General features: G+C 40.8%; 1 protein-coding gene across 1 annotated transcript; it reads right to left on the reverse strand.

Annotated features, from left to right (window-relative positions):
- Positions 1–807: 807 nt before the first annotated feature.
- LOC141617161 (uncharacterized) lies at positions 808–18,978 on the reverse strand. The gene is made up of 7 exons (XM_074434345.1): positions 18,704–18,978; positions 18,529–18,613; positions 18,271–18,369; positions 17,216–17,701; positions 1,590–1,776; positions 1,096–1,352; positions 808–1,008 (listed from the first exon to the last, which is right to left on the reverse strand). Exons 1-7 carry the CDS (start codon positions 18,976–18,978, stop codon positions 808–810), a joined length of 1,590 nt encoding a protein of 529 aa, XP_074290446.1.
- Between the last annotated feature and the right edge of the window lie 1,038 nt (positions 18,979–20,016).

The raw sequence follows: 20,016 nt of genomic DNA on the forward strand, positions 1-20,016 counted from the left end.
TACTCATTAAGAGCTTAGTTTTGATTATGACGAACCTGTTGGAACTCCAGTTTAACTTGACATAATTTCCTCCAATACCAAGAAGGATTCGTGGTTGGGGAATATTCCTGCTAAGTTGACCCCTTAAGGTAGATATTATTGATCCATTTTACACATAGAAGGTCTGGTTTAGTGTAGATCCACCAGACCAGTTTACCAACTGCAGCTTTGTTCCATAAAATATCCTTTTTAAGCCCAAGCCTCCCTCTTTTTTTTGGCCTACACACTGTATCCCAGGCAACCAGAGGTGATCGCATGAAGTCAACCCCCTCATCCCAAAGAAAGTTTCTGCAAATCTGCTCAATATGATTTATAATTACACTGGGTAAGATAAACATTTGTCCCCAATAATTATGAAGAGATTTTAGCACATACCTGACTAGGACCAACCATCCTGCATAGGATAGGTTCCTGGCCCCCAAAGTCCTAATTCTATTCACCATCTTATCAATAAGAGGCTTACAGTCTTGAGCATTTAGCCTGATAGTCTTGATGGGAACTCCTAGGTATCTAAAAGGCAATTTCCCTTCAACTAGCCCAGATACCTGTAAGAAATCAGACTTCAGCCCTTTCTTTACCCCATTAAAGTACACATTGGATTTCCCTTTACTCATCTTTAAACCTGAGGTAGCTGAAAATGTAGAGAATGTCCTGATTATTGTCATCATTGATGGTGCATCTCCCTTACAGAACAAAAGCAAGTCATCTGCAAACATAAAGTGTGAGAGTCTCAAGGGTTTACAGAGGGGATGAAATTTGAACTCTAACTTAGATGTAGAGCATTGCAATAATCTGGTCAGGTACTCCATACAAAAGGTGAACAGAAGGGGAGAGAGTGGGTCTCCCTGTCTCAACCCCCTTTGCCCCCTGAAAGAACCCAAACATATTCCTATTTAGATTGATAGAATAGGTTGCATTAGTGACACACTGCATTATCCACCCTCTGAACATGTCTGGAAATTGTAGGACCTGTAACATTTGATCCAAAAAATCTCATTCTATAGTATCATAAGCTTTTTGAAGATCTATCTTGATCATGCATCTAGGAGCCACAACCTGTTTCTCATACATTCTAATTAGGTCCTGGTAAATAAGGATATTTTCCATGATGCTCCTCCCCTGAATGAAACCCCCCTGATTTTGAGAGATGATCTCAGGTAGCACAAGAGCAAGCCTATTGCAAATTAGCTTAGAAATGCATTTATATGTGATATTGCAACAGGCTATAGGCCTATAATCAAGAACAGAGAGGGGACTTGCCACTTTGGGAATGAGAGTGAGAAGAGTAGAATTAACCTGTTTCAGGATTTGGCCTGATTGGAAAAAATTAGATATAGCATAGCATACATCTTCACCAACTATCTCCCATGCATCTTTAAAAAACTGACTAGAAAACACATCAGGTCCAGGGGCCTTATTATTAGGGATATGAAACATAACCTCTTTAATCTCCTAGTGAGTGATAGAACTCAAAAGTTTCAGGTAGTGAGCCTCAGTACACACTATTCCTTGTTAGACCACCTTTTTTTTAACATTGAGAATTTAAGTACTGGTCCCCAAGAGCAACTTATAATACTCTAGAAAAGCTTCTTGTATACCATATTCTTCTGTATAGAGCTGCCCCATATGATCTTTGATCTGCAAAATAGCATTCTTATTTCTCCTAGCCTTAATAACCCCATGAAAATAGGCAGAATTTGAATCTCCCTCAGTCATCCAATGAGCTTTAGCCTTCTTCTGCAAGAATTTCATTTTAGCTTGATGTAAGAAGAGGAATTGCTTATGGGTTATTGGGGTTGGTGTCCTTAACAGTTAGTGCAAGGACTTATAAACCTCTAAAAGGATCAAAGGGCATACTTTTGGTATTATTATCAGTTGATCCACGTTTATCAATAACGGTTGGCTTGCTAGATAAGTTTGACGTTATTGTCATACAGATGGCGGTGATCAACTGGTCCCTAAAAGTCACACCTATAGGATACGTTCGAGAGATGTGACGGTATGAAAATACTGTCATGTAGATGCCAAGATTGACTAACCAGTTAGTCCGAGTTATTTGACTAGTAATTAGTCAAATATGTGATGTTGAGATATTATATTTAATACGGATTAAATATCATGGACTAAGGCGAATTAACTTGATTAATTCAGTAAAATTAAATATAAAACGATTTATATTTAATTAAATGTATATTGAATATAATTATACAATATCTGCTTTGTTTTTGTCGGACACGAATTAATAATTCAGCTAACCCGTGTTATTAGCTGATGCCTTAATTTCCGATAACCGATAACAGTTTATAATCAAACCGCGTCATATACATTTAGTCATTGGGGTTCGGACTACGAGTCAAATAGAAGAGGAAATGGAAAAGCCCATTTCCTCCCCATGGACTCGGCTTGGCCGAATTAGGAGAACAAAAAGGAGAGCCTCCTCCTTCTTGTTTAGACCTAATCATCATTAGTGAAGAGAATTAGGGTTTTAGAGATTAATTCCTCTCTGAAACCGAGATCTCACATCTCGAGAAAAACTCACAACAAGTTCTCCCTATATTGCAAGGCAATCGGAGAACACGTTCTAGCACAAGGGCATATCTCGGACAAGGTCTTGGGTGCAACAATTAGGAGGGAATCTCATTTGATTTCTGTTCTTTACGCCGCACTATAAGGACCCGAGGTTGATTCTAATTCCTTATCGTTTCTATATTGTATTTATGTTTTATGACGATATTCGCATGTTAAATTTACGTTATAGTCCTAAATTTAAAGGGTAGTATACGGATATTAACCCACAAGTGGTATCAGAGCGAGGCCACGTGAATTTTTCCATGTGTTTTTCATAAAACTATCTTGAAACGATTTTGTTTTGTCTAAAAATCCGTGCGGCAGCAGCTATTCTCTCGGCAGAAATTTTTTTTGTTATTGCTGCGGTTTTGTTGCATTGGGAACCGTGTCCTGTTTACACGATTGCTCTTGTTGTTGTTTTGTCTCGAAAACCGTACCGTGACATGTTTTACACGGTCTATTTTCGTTTTGATTTTATGCATATTGTTATTTTACACGATCATTATAACAATATGTTAATGTCTAGCATTTTGTAGATTTGTTTTCAATCAGTTTTGATCAAAATAGCGTTTGTTTTGTCTCGCCAAAACTGTTTCACGAGGGTTTTGAAGTTTTCAGAGGTTTTTGCACTCGATCGACCAAGTTTTTAATCGATCGAGTGGTTTTTCTGACAAGTTTTTGCTCGATCGAGTCCTTGTTGCACTCGATCGACCTGCTTTTAAAACCCCACTGCTCGATCGAGGAGTCCTCGTACTCGATCGAGCAAGATTGTCGATATAAGTCCTCGATCGACCACCGATTACGTCGATCGAGTACCTCCGATTAGCATACCTCTCGATCGACTTGCAGTTCAGTCGATCGAGCCCTCCTGTCCCTCGATCGAGCACTTATGTCCCTGGATCGAGGGATTTCGTCTTTGACAGCTTTGAAAATTTGTTTCTTTTGATTTAAATTTTCTTTTGGCTTCAATATGTACTTTATACGGATATAGTACACTCGCTATGATTGTGAAACGGTTCACACACGTACCATTAAGTTATTTTAAAGCGTTTTTAAAGTAACGGATTGTAATGGATTAAAATTAAATGATAGAAGCGGTTTTATCACATGAATTTTAATCATTAAAAGGTGGTTTGGATAATTTTAACATAATTACGGAATTATGTCACGAATGAATTTGTTTTTAGTTGATGCATTTTTATTTATCGTTAATTATGAATGTTTTGAATGCCCTTTTTATTACGTATTTAATTTTGCAATCAGTTGTAACTTAGTGTGGCCTTAGTAGAACGTGTTACCGTAATGATGGAACACGGTCTTGGTTGTATTTTGAGATCTCGTATCTCCGTTTTGGATTTTTCACTTGTAATTACAGTTTTTATTAGAATGTAATTAGGTTTATATTTTGTAATTTTAATTGTAATTTTTGAGAAGACCAAAGACGGAGACCAGATGCTCACTCCCGCTACATGGATCAAGATGGAACAACAAGACAAGCTTCTTGGGTCCAACGGTGGATTCCAAAGTTGTATTTTGTTCTTTTTATTAGGATAGGCCACACTAGGAATTTATTTACGTATTGCATTCTTTTATTTATTTTTCGCAACGATAATTTGCATCATATTCCGCCTAAAAACCAAACCACCTAATAATTGCATGAAAACTGACACATATAGAGGTCACGAGTTAGTTTTCCTTGACATTCGTATGTCACACGTTTTAAAGCCATCATCCAAATAAATTCATTCACGACAGACGCTAGTTATTCGTTCACTTAAAATGAATTATAATTTTGTTGATGGGATCTTCCTCGTATAAACTAAAATTGAGAACGGTCTTTATAGGTCAAACTCCAATGAGTCCCTTCTTCGTCGGTAGGCATAATATGACCCCTTCTACGTCGGGTAAGTTGGAACCGATTGACCTATTTTATCTCAACACTATGATCACTCGTACGATCCTGTGATTATGGTGGACTATAGATAGGATTTGCGAAATCTATCGACCAAGAGTTCTTCGGAAGAATTAGCTAAACAGTTGGCTTATCGTTAACGTAAATTGAGTCTTGGGATCACTTGTATCATTCTTGAGGGAGATCAATTATGCAAGTGGGAGAGTCTACATGTTTAAAATGAATTTTAAAATAGACTTAAATCACCTCGATGAGTTGCTTATTTCGTTTTTTTTTTTTTTCTTTCTTTTTCAAAGTGTAGATCACGATTTTAAATCGCTAAACAACAAATGGCTGGTTCAAGTGATAACCCAATGCCAAGTGCCACATTGGACCGTGAGTCCTGGCTTCGGATCTTCATGAATCGGATGAATTAGTCTACTCGATCAAGAATGATGGATCCAACTTCGCGGGACCGGGAGGCGGCATTACGGAATGCCGCCGACGACGGAAGCTCAAATATCTCTTGGAGCCCATCCCGCAAACCCAGGTCCCACGGCTCGAGCTTTGAAATCACCAAGTTTAATGATTTCTGTATGGAAGCGGGTGCGATTAAAAACGTACTCATTTTTGCAATGGAACCCAATTTGCAGAAACGCTTCATAGCCCATGGTGCAAACAAGATTTTCACCACGCTCACCAAGGAATTCTCGAAAGCACCGAGAATCGTGACTTATGAGCATACCACTCGCTTCTTTGATGCGAGACTCCAGAAGGGCCAACCGGTTAGCCCACACATTCTCAGCATGATTGAGAATGTCGAGAAACTGGAGACCTTTAACTGTAACATCAGCGAGAACATTGTTATCGACCGCATACTTCACTCACTCCACGATGGTTATTCGCAATTTAGAGCGAATTACTATATGAATGATTTGAAGAAAACTCCCCATGAATCGCACTCCTTCTCGTATGACCGAGAAGGACATGAAGTCCAGTGGGAGCATGAAACAGGATGTTCTCGTTGTGTCAAATAAAGGAAAGGGTAAGGGCAAAGCTCAGGCAAACCTAGCAGTAGGTAAGGCGAAGTTCAAGAAGTCGGGTTCAGGTAAGAGTGGGCCTGGTGAGTCGAGCACCTCATCAGGCGCGACAAAGAGCAAAATGGATAACATGGAATGCCATCACTGCCACAAGTCTGGGCACTGGAGACGCACATGTCCTGTTTACCATGAGGACATAAAAGCGGGTCGTGTTAAACCTGTTGGTATGTCTTCTTCTTCTACTTTTATTCATATGATTGAGATTAACCACGCAAGTTACGGAACTTGGGTACTTGATACTGGTTGTGGTTCTCATCTGTGTAATCATGTGCAGGGCCTCCGAAATCTCGAACCTCTCGCAAAGGGTGAGGTTGACCTGCGTGTCGGGAATGGAGCAAGAGTGGCTGCCGTCTCGAGGGGAACATATGTGATCCAGCTTCCTAGCGGATTTGAGTTATCATTATATGATTGCTATTATGTTCCTAGTCTTTCGAAAAACATTATTTCAGTTTCTGCACTTGACAAACTCGGATTTTCATTTGTAATTGAGAATAATACTTGCATTTTCTCTTTACACAATATGATTTATGGCAGGGCAGTCTCCATGAATGGAATTTATGTTTTAGATCAGACCACCGAAATATTACACGTAATGAATAAAAAGTTAAAGGTTGGTGACAAAGATCAAACGTATCTATGGCACTGCCGCATGGGACACATTAATGAGAAACGCGTAAAACAGCTCATTAAACATGGAGCTATCTCGGCCTTTGATTTTCATCATTTGGCACGTGTGAATCATGTCTCATCGGTAAGATGACTCGTATTTCCTTCAAAGGTGTTGGAATGCGCGCTGCTGACCTATTAGGACTCATACACACGGATGTATGTGGCCCTATGTCAATCACCGCACGAGAAGGCTATAGGTATTTCATCACTTTCACGGACGACTTAAGTAGATATGGATATGTCTACTTAATGAAGCACAAAAGTGAATCCTTTGAGAAATTCAAGGAATACCGAATAGGGTAGAACCTATTAAATAGAAAGATTAAAACACGCGTTCGGATCGTGGTGGCGAGTATCTTTCTCACGAGTTTGATCAACACCTCAAAGACTGTGGGATTGCCCTACGCTTAACTCCACCTCGGAACACCTCAATTGAATGGTGTGTCCGAACGGAGAAATCGAACACTACTTGATATGGTTCGATCCATGATGAGTCACACGGTTTTACCCGATTCATTATGGGGTTATGCTCTTTGTCGGCCGCTCTAATACTTAATCAAGTCCGTCTAAAGTGTTGACAAGACTCCATATGAACTATGGAAGGGAACGGTCCCTAACTTGTCCTTTATACGGGTTTGGGGCTGCGAGGCTTATGTCAAGTGGAGACTTGAAGATAAGCTCGGCCCGCGATCGGTCAAGACATACTTTATAGGTTATCCTAAAGGAACACGTGGTCATTACTTCTATTCGCCAACCGAACAACGCGTTTTTGTTGCGGCTAGTGCGACATTCTTAGAGAAGGAATTTCTCGAGAATGCAAAGAGTGATAGAACCTTCGACCTGTCGGAGATTCCAGAACCAAACACCGAGCAACCATTGGAGGAACCTATTCCTTCAATCCCGGCTGCGGTGAACATTCCTGAGGAACCTAGGAGGTCGGGAAGAGTCTCTATTCCTCCGGACAGATACATTGGTATGGTCGAGGAACATGACATAGATGACGTTCTACTCTTAACGAGTAGTGAACCCGCAACCTATAAAGGTGCCATGACTAGTTCTGACTCAAAGCTATGGCTTGAGGCCATGCAATCCGAGATGGACTCCATGTATGAGAACAACGTGTGGGATCTTGTTGACTTACCGGCTAAGGTTCGTCCCCTTCAATGCAAATGGCTTTACAAGATAAAGCATTCTCGTGGAAGGTCGCAAGATATCTACAAAGCACGACTAGTTGCTAAAGGTTTCACCCAAGTGCCAGGTTTGCACTACGATGAGATTTTTGCACCCGTAGTCATGCTTCGTTCCATTCGGATTATCTTAGCGATTGCCGCTTTTCATGACTATGAAATTTGGCAAATGGACGTGAAGACCGCCTTCTTAAACGGCTTTTTGGAGGAAGAGTTGTACATGGTACAACCCGAAGGTTTCATTGATCCTTTACATCCTAAGAAAGTATGCAAACTTAAGCGTTCCATTTATGGACTTAAGCAAGCATCTCGGAGTTGGAATCATCGCTTCGACCAAGTGATTAAAGAAAATGGATTTACTCGATCGGTCGAGGAACCATGTTTATATATCAAGTCGAGTGGGAGCAAGATTGTCTTCCTAATATTGTATGTTGACGACATACTCCTGATTGGGAATGACATACCTCTCTTAACTTCGGTGAAAGTATGGTTGAAAAACCATTTCCAGATGAAAGATCTGGGAGAGGCACAAAGAATTCTAGGCATCCGTATCTATCGAGATAGATCACGACGGATGTTATCTCTCATCAGAGTCTTACATAGACAAAGTCCTAGAGAGATTCAAAGATGACTAACTCCAAGAAGGGGTTCCTTCCTATGGCTCCAGGGGTGCATTTGAGCAAGTCTCAGGCACCAGAGACACCGGAAGAGAAAGAGCGCATGACACGGATTCCTTATGCTTCGGCAATAGGATCAATCATGTATGCCATGATATGCACACGTCCGGACGTGGCATATGCATTGAGTATGACAAGTCGATTCCAACAAAGAACCAGGTGAACCACATTGGTTGGTCTGTCAAGAACATTCTTAAGTACCTACGGAGGACTAAAGATTGGGCATTGACTTATGGAGGCGATCAAAAGCTATGCGCAACCGATTACGCAGATGCTAGCTTCCAAACGGATCGAGATGACTCGAAATCTCAGCCTGGATTCGTTTTTACTCTTAATGGCGCCGCATCACTGGAAGAGTTCGAAACAAACTGTCACAAAGAGATTCTACGATCGAGTCCGAGTACTATGCCGCGTCCGAAGCTACAAAGGAAGCGATATGGATGCGTCAATTCTTACATGGGCTCTCCGTAGTGCCTAGTTCGAATGACCCGATCACCATCTATTGCGACAATAGTGGTGCCATCTTCCAAGCTAAGGAGCCAAAGTCTAGCAACAAGTCTAGACATGTACAACGGAAAGCTCATCTAATCCGAGATTACGTGGAGCAAAAGACAAGAGTGATAGAAAAGATTGCTACGAGATGATAACATAGCAGATCCTCTCACTAAAGCATTACGACAAGATAAGCATGAAGGGCACGTTAATTCCATGGGAATTAAACGTGTTCCTAAGTTGTAGTACTCTTTTATGGATCAGATTCATACTCTCTTGTACTCTATACGACATCATCGTTTTGATATTTTATATATATTTTGTTTTTCATGTGGATTTGTACGACAAATTTTGAACACCACAAAGTGAACTGAACAAACATTATATTCTTAAGTCCTTAATTGCCCACATGAGCTGATAACTCTGGCAATTATTTTGTGACGTTGGTTGATGGTGGGTTCAACGAGCCATAAGTCAACCGGTTGACTGACCAATCACAGAGGCGATTTATACGGATATTTCGTAGGACACTATTGTGACATCGACGTGGAGTCCTAAATGTTTTATAACATTCGCTGCCCGGTCGTGGATAGGACCTCCATGGTGATCCTAAGAGTCGATTCTTTTGACTATCGACTGTCTCTTGAGACTAAGGCAGATTTTGGGTGACTTTGGTTTCTTTCTCACGGTCATCCGTAACAGGGGGCCAAGTAGATTTTTTGTGGGTCATTTCATGCTGTGCTTAGATCGGAAGGAGTTCGAGTTGAAGGAAATATTCAGCCTTTATCGGTACTTGATATTTCTCGGGGCCACTCGAGGAGTCAGAATCGAAATGCATGGCCATGCTCGGATACGGATTCGTTTTATCAGTTAAGTTACTCTCTAGTCGGGGAAACCACTCTAGATACAGATCGATTGTAAAATACGACCTTTGTGGATCCAGATCTGCAAATTGTTTTACATTGAGTGGGAGAAATTTTAAATGAATATGAGAATCGGTTATCGCACATACACTTGTACGGACAAGTGGGAGTTTGTTGGAGCTTGTGTCCTCCAGTTAGTGCGGATAACGTCATTGCACATGCACTTGTACGGACAAGTGGGAGCTTGTTGGGGTTGGTGTCCTTAACAGTTAGTGCAAGGACTTATAAACCTCTAAAAGGATCAAAGGGCATACTTTTGGTATTATTATCAGTTGATCCACGTTTATCAATAACGGTTGGCTTGCTAGATAAGTTTGACGTTATTGTCATACAGATGGCGGTGATCAACTGGTCCCTAAAAGTCACACCTATAGGATACGTTCGAGAGATGTGACGGTATGAAAATACTGTCATGTAGATGCCAAGATTGACTAACCAATTAGTCCGAGATATTTGACTAGTAATTAGTCAAATATGTGATGTTGAGATATTATATTTAATACGGATTAAATATCATGGGCTAAGGCGAATTAACCAGTTAATTCGTAAAATTAAATATAAAACGATTTATATTTAATTAAATGTATATTGAATATAATTATACAATATTGTTTTTGTCGGACACGAATTAATAATTCAGCTAACCCGTGTTATTAGCTGATGCCTTAATTTCCGATAACCGATAACAGTTTATAATCAAACCGCGTCATATACATTTAGTCATTGGGGTTCGGACTACGAGTCAAATAGAAGAGGAAATGGAAAAGCCCATTTCCTCCCCATGGACTCGGCTTGGCCGAATTAGGAGAACAAAAAGGAGAGCCTCCTCCTTCTTGTTTAAACCTAATCATCATTAGTGAAGAGAATTAGGGTTTTAGAGATTAATTCCTCTCTGAAACCGAGATCTCACATCTCGAGAAAAACTCACAACAAGTTCTCCCTATATTGCAAGGCAATCGGAGAACACGTTCTAGCACAAGGGCATATCTCGGACAAGGTCTTGGGTGCAACAATTAGGAGGGAATCTCATTTGATTTAAGTTTCTTTACGCCGCACTATAAGGACCCGAGGTTGATTCTAATTCCTTATCGTTTCTATATTGTATTTATGTTTTATGACGATATTCGCATGTTAAATTTACGTTATAGTCCTAAATTTAAAGGGTAGTATACGGATATTAACCCACAAGTGGTATCAGAGCGAGGCCACGTGAATTTTTCCATGTGTTTTTCATAAAACTATCTTGAAACGATTTTGTTTTGTCTAAAAATCCGTGCGGCAGCAGCTATTCTCTCGGCAGAAATTTTTTTTGTTATTGCTGCGGTTTTGTTGCATTGGGAACCGTGTCCTGTTTACACGATTGCTCTTGTTGTTGTTTTGTCTCGAAAACCGTACCGTGATATGTTTTACACGGGCTATTTTCGTTTTGATTTTATGCATATTGTTATTTTACACGATCATTATAACAATATGTTAATGTCTAGCATTTTGTAGATTTGTTTTCAATCAGTTTTGATCAAAATAGCGTTTGTTTTGTCTCGCCAAAACTGTTTCACGAGGGTTTTGAAGTTTTCAGAGGTTTTTGCACTCGATCGACCAAGTTTTTAATCGATCGAGTGGTTTTTTTGACAAGTTTTTACTCGATCGAGTCCTTGTTGCACTCGATCGACCGCTTTTAAAACCCCTTTGCTCGATCGAGGAGTCCTCGTACTCGATCGAGCAAGTATTCTTGATATAAGTCCTCGATCGACCACCAGTTCGTCGATCGAGTACCTCCTAATTAGCATACCTCTCGATCGACTTGCGTTGATCGATCGAGCCCTCCCGTCCCTCGATCGAGCACTTATGTCCCTGGATCGAGGGATTTAAATCTTTGACATGACTTTGAAAATTTGTTTCTTTTGATTTAAATTTTCTTTTGGCTTCAATATGTACTTTATACGGATATAGTACACTCGCTATGATTGTGAAACGGTTCACACACGTACCATTAAGTTATTTTAAAGCGTTTTTAAAGTAACGGATTGTAATGGATTAAAATTAAATGATAGAAGCCGTTTTATCACATGAATTTTAATCATTAAAAGGTGGTTTGGATAATTTTAACATAATTACGGAATTATGTCACGAATGAATTTGTTTTTAGTTGATGCATTTTTATTTATCGTTAATTATGAATGTTTTGAATGCCCTTTTTATTACGTATTTAATTTTGCAATCAGTTGTAACTTAGTGTGGCCTTAGTAGAACGTGTTACCGTAATGATGGAACACGGTCTTGGTTGTATTTTGAGATCTCGTATCTCCGTTTTGGATTTTTCACTTGTAATTACAGTTTTTATTAGAATGTAATTAGGTTTATATTTTGTAATTTTAATTGTAATTTTTGAGAAGACCAAAGACGGAGACCAGATGCTCACTCCCGCTACATGGATCAAGATGGAACAACAAGACAAGCTTCTTGGGTCCAACGGTGGATTCCAAAGTTGTATTTTGTTCTTTTTATTAGGATAGGCCACACTAGGAATTTATTTACGTATTGCATTCTTTTATTTATTTTTCGCAACGATAATTTGCATCATATTCCGCCTAAAAACCAAACCACCTAATAATTGCATGAAAACTGACACATATAGAGGTCACGAGTTAGTTTTCCTTGACATTCGTATGTCACACGTTTTAAAGCCATCATCCAAATAAATTCATTCACGACAGACGCTAGTTATTCGTTCACTTAAAATGAATTATAATTTTGTTGATGGGATCTTCCTCGTATAAACTAAAATTGAGAACGGTCTTTATAGGTCAAACTCCAATGAGTCCCTTCTTCGTCGGTAGGCATAATATGACCCCTTCTACGTCGGGTAAGTTGGAACCGATTGACCTATTTTATCTCAACACTATGATCACTCGTACGATCCTGTGATTATGGTGGACTATAGATAGGATTTGCAGAAATCTATCGACCAAGAGTTCTTCCGGAAGAATTAGCTAAACAGTTGGCTTATCAGTTTACAGAAATTGAGTCTTGGGATCACTTGTATCATTCTTGAGGGAGATCAATTATGCAAGTGGGAGAGTCTACATGTTTAAAATGAATTTTAAAATAGACTTAAATCACCTCGATGAGTTGCTTATTTCGTTTTGTTTTTCTTTCTTTTTCAGTGTAGATCACGATTTTAAACTGCTAAACAACAAATGGCTGGTTCAAGTGATAACCCAATGCCAAGTGCCACATTGGACCGTGAGTCCTGGCTTCGGATCTTCATGAATCGGATGAATCGTCTACTCGGCGAAGAATGATGGATCCAACTTCGCGGACCGGGAGGCGGCATTACGGAATGCTGCGTCGCCGACGGAAGCTCAAATATCTCTTGGAGCCCATCCCGGCAAACCCAGGTCCCACGGCTCGAGCTGCTGAAATCACCAAGTTTAATGATTTCTGTATGGAAGCGGGTGCGATTAAAAACGTACTCATTTTTGCAATGGAACCCAATTTGCAGAAACGCTTCATAGCCCATGGTGCAAACAAGATTTTCACCACGCTCACCAAGGAATTCTCGAAAGCACCGAGAATCGTGACTTATGAGCATACCACTCGCTTCTTTGATGCGAGACTCCAGAAGGGCCAACCGGTTAGCCCACACATTCTCAGCATGATTGAGAATGTCGAGAAACTGGAGACCTTTAACTGTAACATCAGCGAGAACATTGTTATCGACCGCATACTTCACTCACTCCACGATGGTTATTCGCAATTTAGAGCGAATTACTATATGAATGATTTGAAGAAAACTCCCCATGAATTGCACTCCCTTCTCGTACGGGCCGAGAAGGACATGAAGTCCAGTGGGAGCATGAAACAGGATGTTCTCGTTGTGTCAAATAAAGGAAAGGGTAAGGGCAAAGCTCGGGCAAACCTAGCAGTAGGTAAGGCGAAGTTCAAGAAGTCGGGTTCAGGTAAGAGTGGGCCTGGTGAGTCGAGCACCTCATCAAGCGCGACAAAGAGCAAAATGGATAACATGGAATGCCATCACCGCCACAAGTCCGGGCACCGGAGACGCACATGTCCTGTTTACCATGAGGACATAAAAGCGGGTCGTGTTAAACCTGTTGGTATGTCTTCTTCTTCTACTTTTATTCATATGATTGAGATTAACCACGCAAGTTACGGAACTTGGGTACTTGATACTGGTTGTGGTTCTCATCTCTGTAATCATGTGCAGGGCCTCCGAAATCTCGAACCTCTCGCAAAGGGTGAGGTTGACCTGCGTGTCGGGAATGGAGCAAGAGTGGCTGCCGTCTCGAGGGGAACATATGTGATCCAGCTTCCTAGCGGATTTGAGTTATCATTATATGATTGCTATTATGTTCCTAGTCTTTCGAAAAACATTATTTCGGTTTCGCACTTGACAAACTCGGATTTTCATTTGTAATTGAGAATAATACTTGCATTTTCTCTTTACACAATATGATTTATGGCGAGGCAGTCTCCATGAATGGAATTTATGTTTTAGATCAGACCACCGAAATATTACACGTAATGAATAAAAAGTTAAAGGTTGGTGACAAAGATCAAACGTATCTATGGTAATCGCCGCATGGGACACATTAATGAGAAACGCGTAAAACAGCTCATTAAACATGGAGCTATCTCGGCCTTTGATTTTCAATCATTTGGCACGTGTGAATCATGTCTCATCGGTAAGATGACTCGTATTTCCTTCAAAGGTGTTGGAATGCGCGTTGCTGACCTATTAGGACTCATACACACGGATGTATGTGGCCCTATGTCAATCACCGCACGAGAAGGCTATAGGTATTTCATCACTTTCACGGACGACTTAAGTAGATATGGATATGTCTACTTAATGAAGCACAAAAGTGAATCCTTTGAGAAATTCAAGGAATACCAGAATAGGGTACAGAACCTATTAAATAGAAAGATTAAAACACTGCGTTCGGATCGTGGTGGCGAGTATCTTTCTCACGAGTTTGATCAACACCTCAAAGACTGTGGGATTGCCCTACGCTTAACTCCACTGGAACACCTCAATTGAATGGTGTGTCCGAACGGAGAAATCGAACACTACTTGATATGGTTCGATCCATGATGAGTCACACGGTTTTACCTGATTCATTATGGGGTTATGCTCTTTTGTCGGCCGCTCTAATACTTAACCGAAGTCCGTCTAAAGCTGTTGACAAGACTCCATATGAACTATGGAAGGGAACGGTCCCTAACTTGTCCTTTATACGGGTTTGGGGCTGCGAGGCTTATGTCAAGTGGAGACACGAAGATAAGCTCGGCCCGCGATCGGTCAAGACATACTTTATAGGTTATCCTAAAGGAACACGTGGTCATTACTTCTATTCGCCAACCGAACAACGCGTTTTTGTTGCGGCTAGTGCGACATTCTTAGAGAAGGAATTTCTCGAGAATGCAAAGAGTGATAGAACCTTCGACTGTCGGAGATTCCGTAACCAAACACCGAGCAACCATTGGAGGAACCTATTCCTTCAATCCCGGCTGCGGTGAACATTCTTGAGGAACCTAGGAGGTCGGGAAGAGTCTCTATTCCTCCGGGCAGATACATTGGTATGGTCGAGGAACATGACATAGATGACGTTCTACTCTTAACGAGTAGTGAACCCGCAACCTATAAAGGTGCCATGACTAGTTCTGACTCAAAGCTATGGCTTGAGGCCATGCAATCCGAGATGGACTCCATGTATGAGAACAACGTGTGGGATCTTGTTGACTTACCTGCTAAGGTTCGTCCCCTTCAATGCAAATGGCTTTACAAGATAAAGCATTCTGTGGAAGGTCAGCAAGATATCTACAAAGCACGACTAGTTGCTAAAGGTTTCACCCAAGTGCCAGGTTTGCACTACGATGAGATTTTTGCACCCGTAGTCATGCTGCGTTCCATTCGGATTATCTTAGCGATTGCCGCTTTTCATGACTATGAAATTTGGCAAATGGACGTGAAGACCGCCTTCTTAAACGGCTTTTTGGAGGAAGAGTTGTACATGGTACAACCCGAAGGTTTCATTGATCCTTTACATCCTAAGAAAGTATGCAAACTTAAGCGTTCCATTTATGGACTTAAGCAAGCATCTCGGAGTTGGAATCATCGCTTCGACCAAGTGATTAAAGAAAATGGATTTACTCGATCGGTCGAGGAACCATGTTTATATATCAAGTCGAGTGGGAGCAAGATTGTCTTCCTAATATTGTATGTTGACGACATACTCCTGATTGGGAATGACATACCTCTCTTAACTTCGGTGAAAGTATGGTTGAAAAACCATTTCCAGATGAAAGATCTGGGAGAGGCACAAAGAATTCTAGGCATCCGTATCTATCGAGATAGATCACGACGGATGTTATCTCTCGATCGGGAGTCTTACATAGACAAAGTCCTAGAGAGATTCAAGATGACTAACTCCAAGAAGGGGTTCCTTCCTATGGCTCCAGGGGTGCATTTGAGCAAGTCTCAGGCACCAGAGACACCGGAAGAGAAAGAGCGCATGACACGGATTCCTTATGCTTCGGCAATAGGATCAATCATGTATGCCATGATATGCACACGTCCGGACGTGGCATATGCATTGAGTATGACAAGTCGATTCCAACAGCAACCAGGTGAACCACATTGGTTGGCTGTCAAGAACATTCTTAAGTACCTACGGAGGACTAAAGATTGGGCATTGACTTATGGAGGCGATCAAAAGCTATGCGCAACCGGATTCTGCAGATGCTAGCTTCCAAACGGATCGAGATGACTCGAAATCTCGGTCTGGATTCGTTTTTACTCTTAATGGCGCTGCAGATCATTTGGAAGAGTTCGAAACAAACTGTTACAAGAGATTCTACGACCGAGTCCGAGTACTATGCCGTGTCCGAAGCTACAAAGGAAGCGATATGGATGCGTCAATTCTTACATGGGCTCTCTGTAGTGCCTAGTTCGAATGACCCGATCACCATCTATTGCGACAATAGTGGTGCCATCTTCCAAGCTAAGGAGCCAAAGTCTAGCAACAAGTCTAGACATGTACAACGGAAAGCTCATCTAATCCGGGATTACGTGGAGCAAAAGACAGTAGTGATAGAAAAGATTGCTACAGATGATAACATAGCAGATCCTCTCACTAAAGCATTACGACAAGATAAGCATGAAGGGCACGTTAATTCCATGGGAATTAAACGTGTTCCTAAGTTGTAGTACTCTTTTATGGATCAGATTCATACTCTCTTGTACTCTATACGACATCATCGTTTTGATATTTTATATATATTTTGTTTTTCATGTGGATTTGTACGACAAATTTTGAACACCACAAAGTGAACTGAACAAACATTATATTCTTAAGTCCTTAATTGCCCACATGAGCTGATAACTCTGGCAATTATTTTGTGACGTTGGTTGATGGTGGGTTCAACGAGCCATAAGTCAACCGGTTGACTGACCAATCACAGAGGCGATTTATACGGATATTTCGTAGGACACTATTGTGACATCGACGTGGAGTCCTAAATGTTTTATAACATTCGCTGCCCGGTCGTGGATAGGACCTCCATGGTGATCCTAAGAGTCGATTCTTTTGACTATCGACTGTCTCTTGAGACTAAGGCAGATCTTGAGACTATCATATTCTTGTCTTACCAGGTCCTCATCACCTGGATTGGAAACCAGTTGCTGCTGAATATGAGTCAATTTAGCCTGCACCTGATCTGATTTGTTCTCCACATCACTAAAATGAGCCCTATTGAGTTGCTTTAAGATGGGCTTCAGAAGTTTAAGCTTCCTGACTATCCCATACATCTTTGTCCATGTGATACTTTGAGCCAACCAGTTATGGACACACTCCTTAAAGTCTGGAGCTGAACTCCACATATTATAATATTTGAAGGATCTAGTATGAGGCTGAGTATGAGTATGAGCAGTAGTGGTCACTAAGCAAGGTGTGTGATCAAACTGGCCCTCTGGTAAGAAGTTAGCATAGTACTCAGGGAATTGAATGGTCCATTCATGATTAACAAACATTCTGTCCAATCTACTATATATTCTTGTTTCAGGGGGCTGTTTATTGTTCCAAGTATAAAAGGCTCCAGTAGAAGGCATTTCACTCAGATTACAATCCTCAATACACTGTTGAAAAGGCTCTGCTTAAGAGGTAGTAACATTGCCTCCCAATCTCTCTTGAGCTTGAGACACACAATTAAAGTCACCCCCAACAGTCCATGGGCCCCTAACCTGCCTAACAATCCTTCTAAGACTACTCCACAGAACTTCTCTGTCCTTATCCCCATTAAAAGCATTCACTAAAGTATGACGGAAAGTCTTATGGGTATTCTTATTAGTTGCCAAAAGATGTATATATTGGGCATTATATTCTAAGACCAAGATATCCACCATTGTGGGATTCCACAATAACCAGATTCCTCCTCCCTTATGATAATTAGAATTGGTGGTCACACATCAATCCCTAAACACATTATTAACAGTTTTATTGAATTTTTGAGGGTTTATTTTAGTTTCTAGGAGACCAAAAAAACCAACATTATTTCTATGAAGGAAACTATTTACAAACTTCTGCTTCTCTTCCCTATTCATCCCCCTTACAATCCAGAAGTCTGACTTTATCATGGGGATAGGTAAAGAGTACCAATACCATTTTTGCCAAGGACTTCCTTAGGGGAATTTTAACCACACAGTACCTCCTTGTAAGTAGGGGACAACTGCTGATCACTATTGACATTTCCTTGTCTTGTTGCCCTCACTGGTCTGACAGGAGACCTTGTCTCCTCATCCAGACTCTGATTTTTTGTAACAGGAGTGTGAACATCATAATTGCATTGTTCATTATGGTCTAATTTTTGTTCTGTTACTTGTTCAGGTGCCTTCTCTGGTTGAAAACGTAGACTGGCATTGTTCACATCCTGGTCTGGTTGGACTCTTTGGACTGGTTTTCAAACTTTCTGAACCTTCTGAGTGTTTGGCTTTGTCTGGACAGGTTTACCCCTCCTACACTTTTCTTTTTCATGCCCAAGGAGTTTACATCTGGTGCAAACAGTAGGTTTCCACTCATACTCAATGTCCAAAGTTAAAAGCTATTGCTTTTCATCCATAAATTGAATTTTGTTTGGAAACTTCTGACCCAATTTCAACTCCAACATAACTCGTGCAAAACCCAATCTAGTCTTCTGTTCTGTGGCCTCATCACTTTTCACATATTGACCCACTAGATTAGCAATCTTACTCAGACTTTTACCGCAGAATTTCAAGGGAAGCTTATGGATTCTCACCCAAGCCGGCACACTTTTAACTTCTTCCTTAGTTAATTCTACATCTGCTGACCAGGATCTGAGAACAATGGGTTTATTATGAAATAAAAAATGGCCACTCCCCAACATTGCTTGCTTCATTTCTTCATATTGAAAACGAACCAAAAAAATTCCATTGGGCATAAATGAGATTTTACTAATTGTGTGCTTACTCCATAATTATTTCAGGAATGCCTCTAAAGCTTGCCAAGGAGGATTTGCACCTACAATGAAACCATAAACTGCATTCTGCCAGTATTCCAGTTCATCTTGGACGTCCTCTTCAGTCAATTGTAACATATCATCAGGCTCATCATCTATTAGTTGCAATATTTTCCTCCTATGTTTCTGGAACCACACTTCATCATTAGGGCCTTCTTCGTCCTCTTCCTCATCTGTCTCCACCACCACTTCTACAGCATGTTCTAACATTAACTCATCATCTTGAAAAATGGGACTCCAGTGATGTCATTGATACTTCTCTCTTTTTGTCCCTCTTCCACATTTGGTCCATGTATTTTCTTGAGTTTTTGAGATCGTATTGCTTGTGTAGTTGTAGAATGCGATGGATGATGTTGTAAAGTATCTTTCTTAGACGAATCAATAGCCATGTTCATCAAATCAGTATCTGCTCACCATTTGCCGATAATATGAAATGGATCACCACAAACACAGACAAAGAGAAGAACACCAAAACCACACCACACAAGTCAGTAACAGGATAAAGGAACAGTAGAATAAAGCAACTCAAAATAATAGTACAAACTTAAACCAATGATTACCGACCTCCACCACTCCAACCACATAATATCCAATGGTTCCCATCGCGACGGGTAACCAACACCACTAGAGGGAAATCGGAGTCTTGCCACCTAAGCCCCGCTCATTGCAACGAGCGAACCCAGATCATTAATGTGCACATCCCCCTTGTGACGGGAGCCACAAGGGGCGAACATGGGGGTGAAGACCATCTCCCGACAATGGCTTCACAATCAAATACCAGTAACAACAACATCACCATCGTCACCATCTCAATACCGTAACTGAATCAACTCATCCAGACACACAGAACAAGGACAACCACATAACACAGTTAGACAAACAACCATGAACTCAAACTGAGTAGGGAAACCCTACCTT

The sequence above is a fragment of the Silene latifolia genome, chromosome X (genome assembly GCF_048544455.1).
Source record: "Silene latifolia isolate original U9 population chromosome X, ASM4854445v1, whole genome shotgun sequence".
NCBI classification, from domain to species: domain Eukaryota; kingdom Viridiplantae; phylum Streptophyta; class Magnoliopsida; order Caryophyllales; family Caryophyllaceae; genus Silene; species Silene latifolia.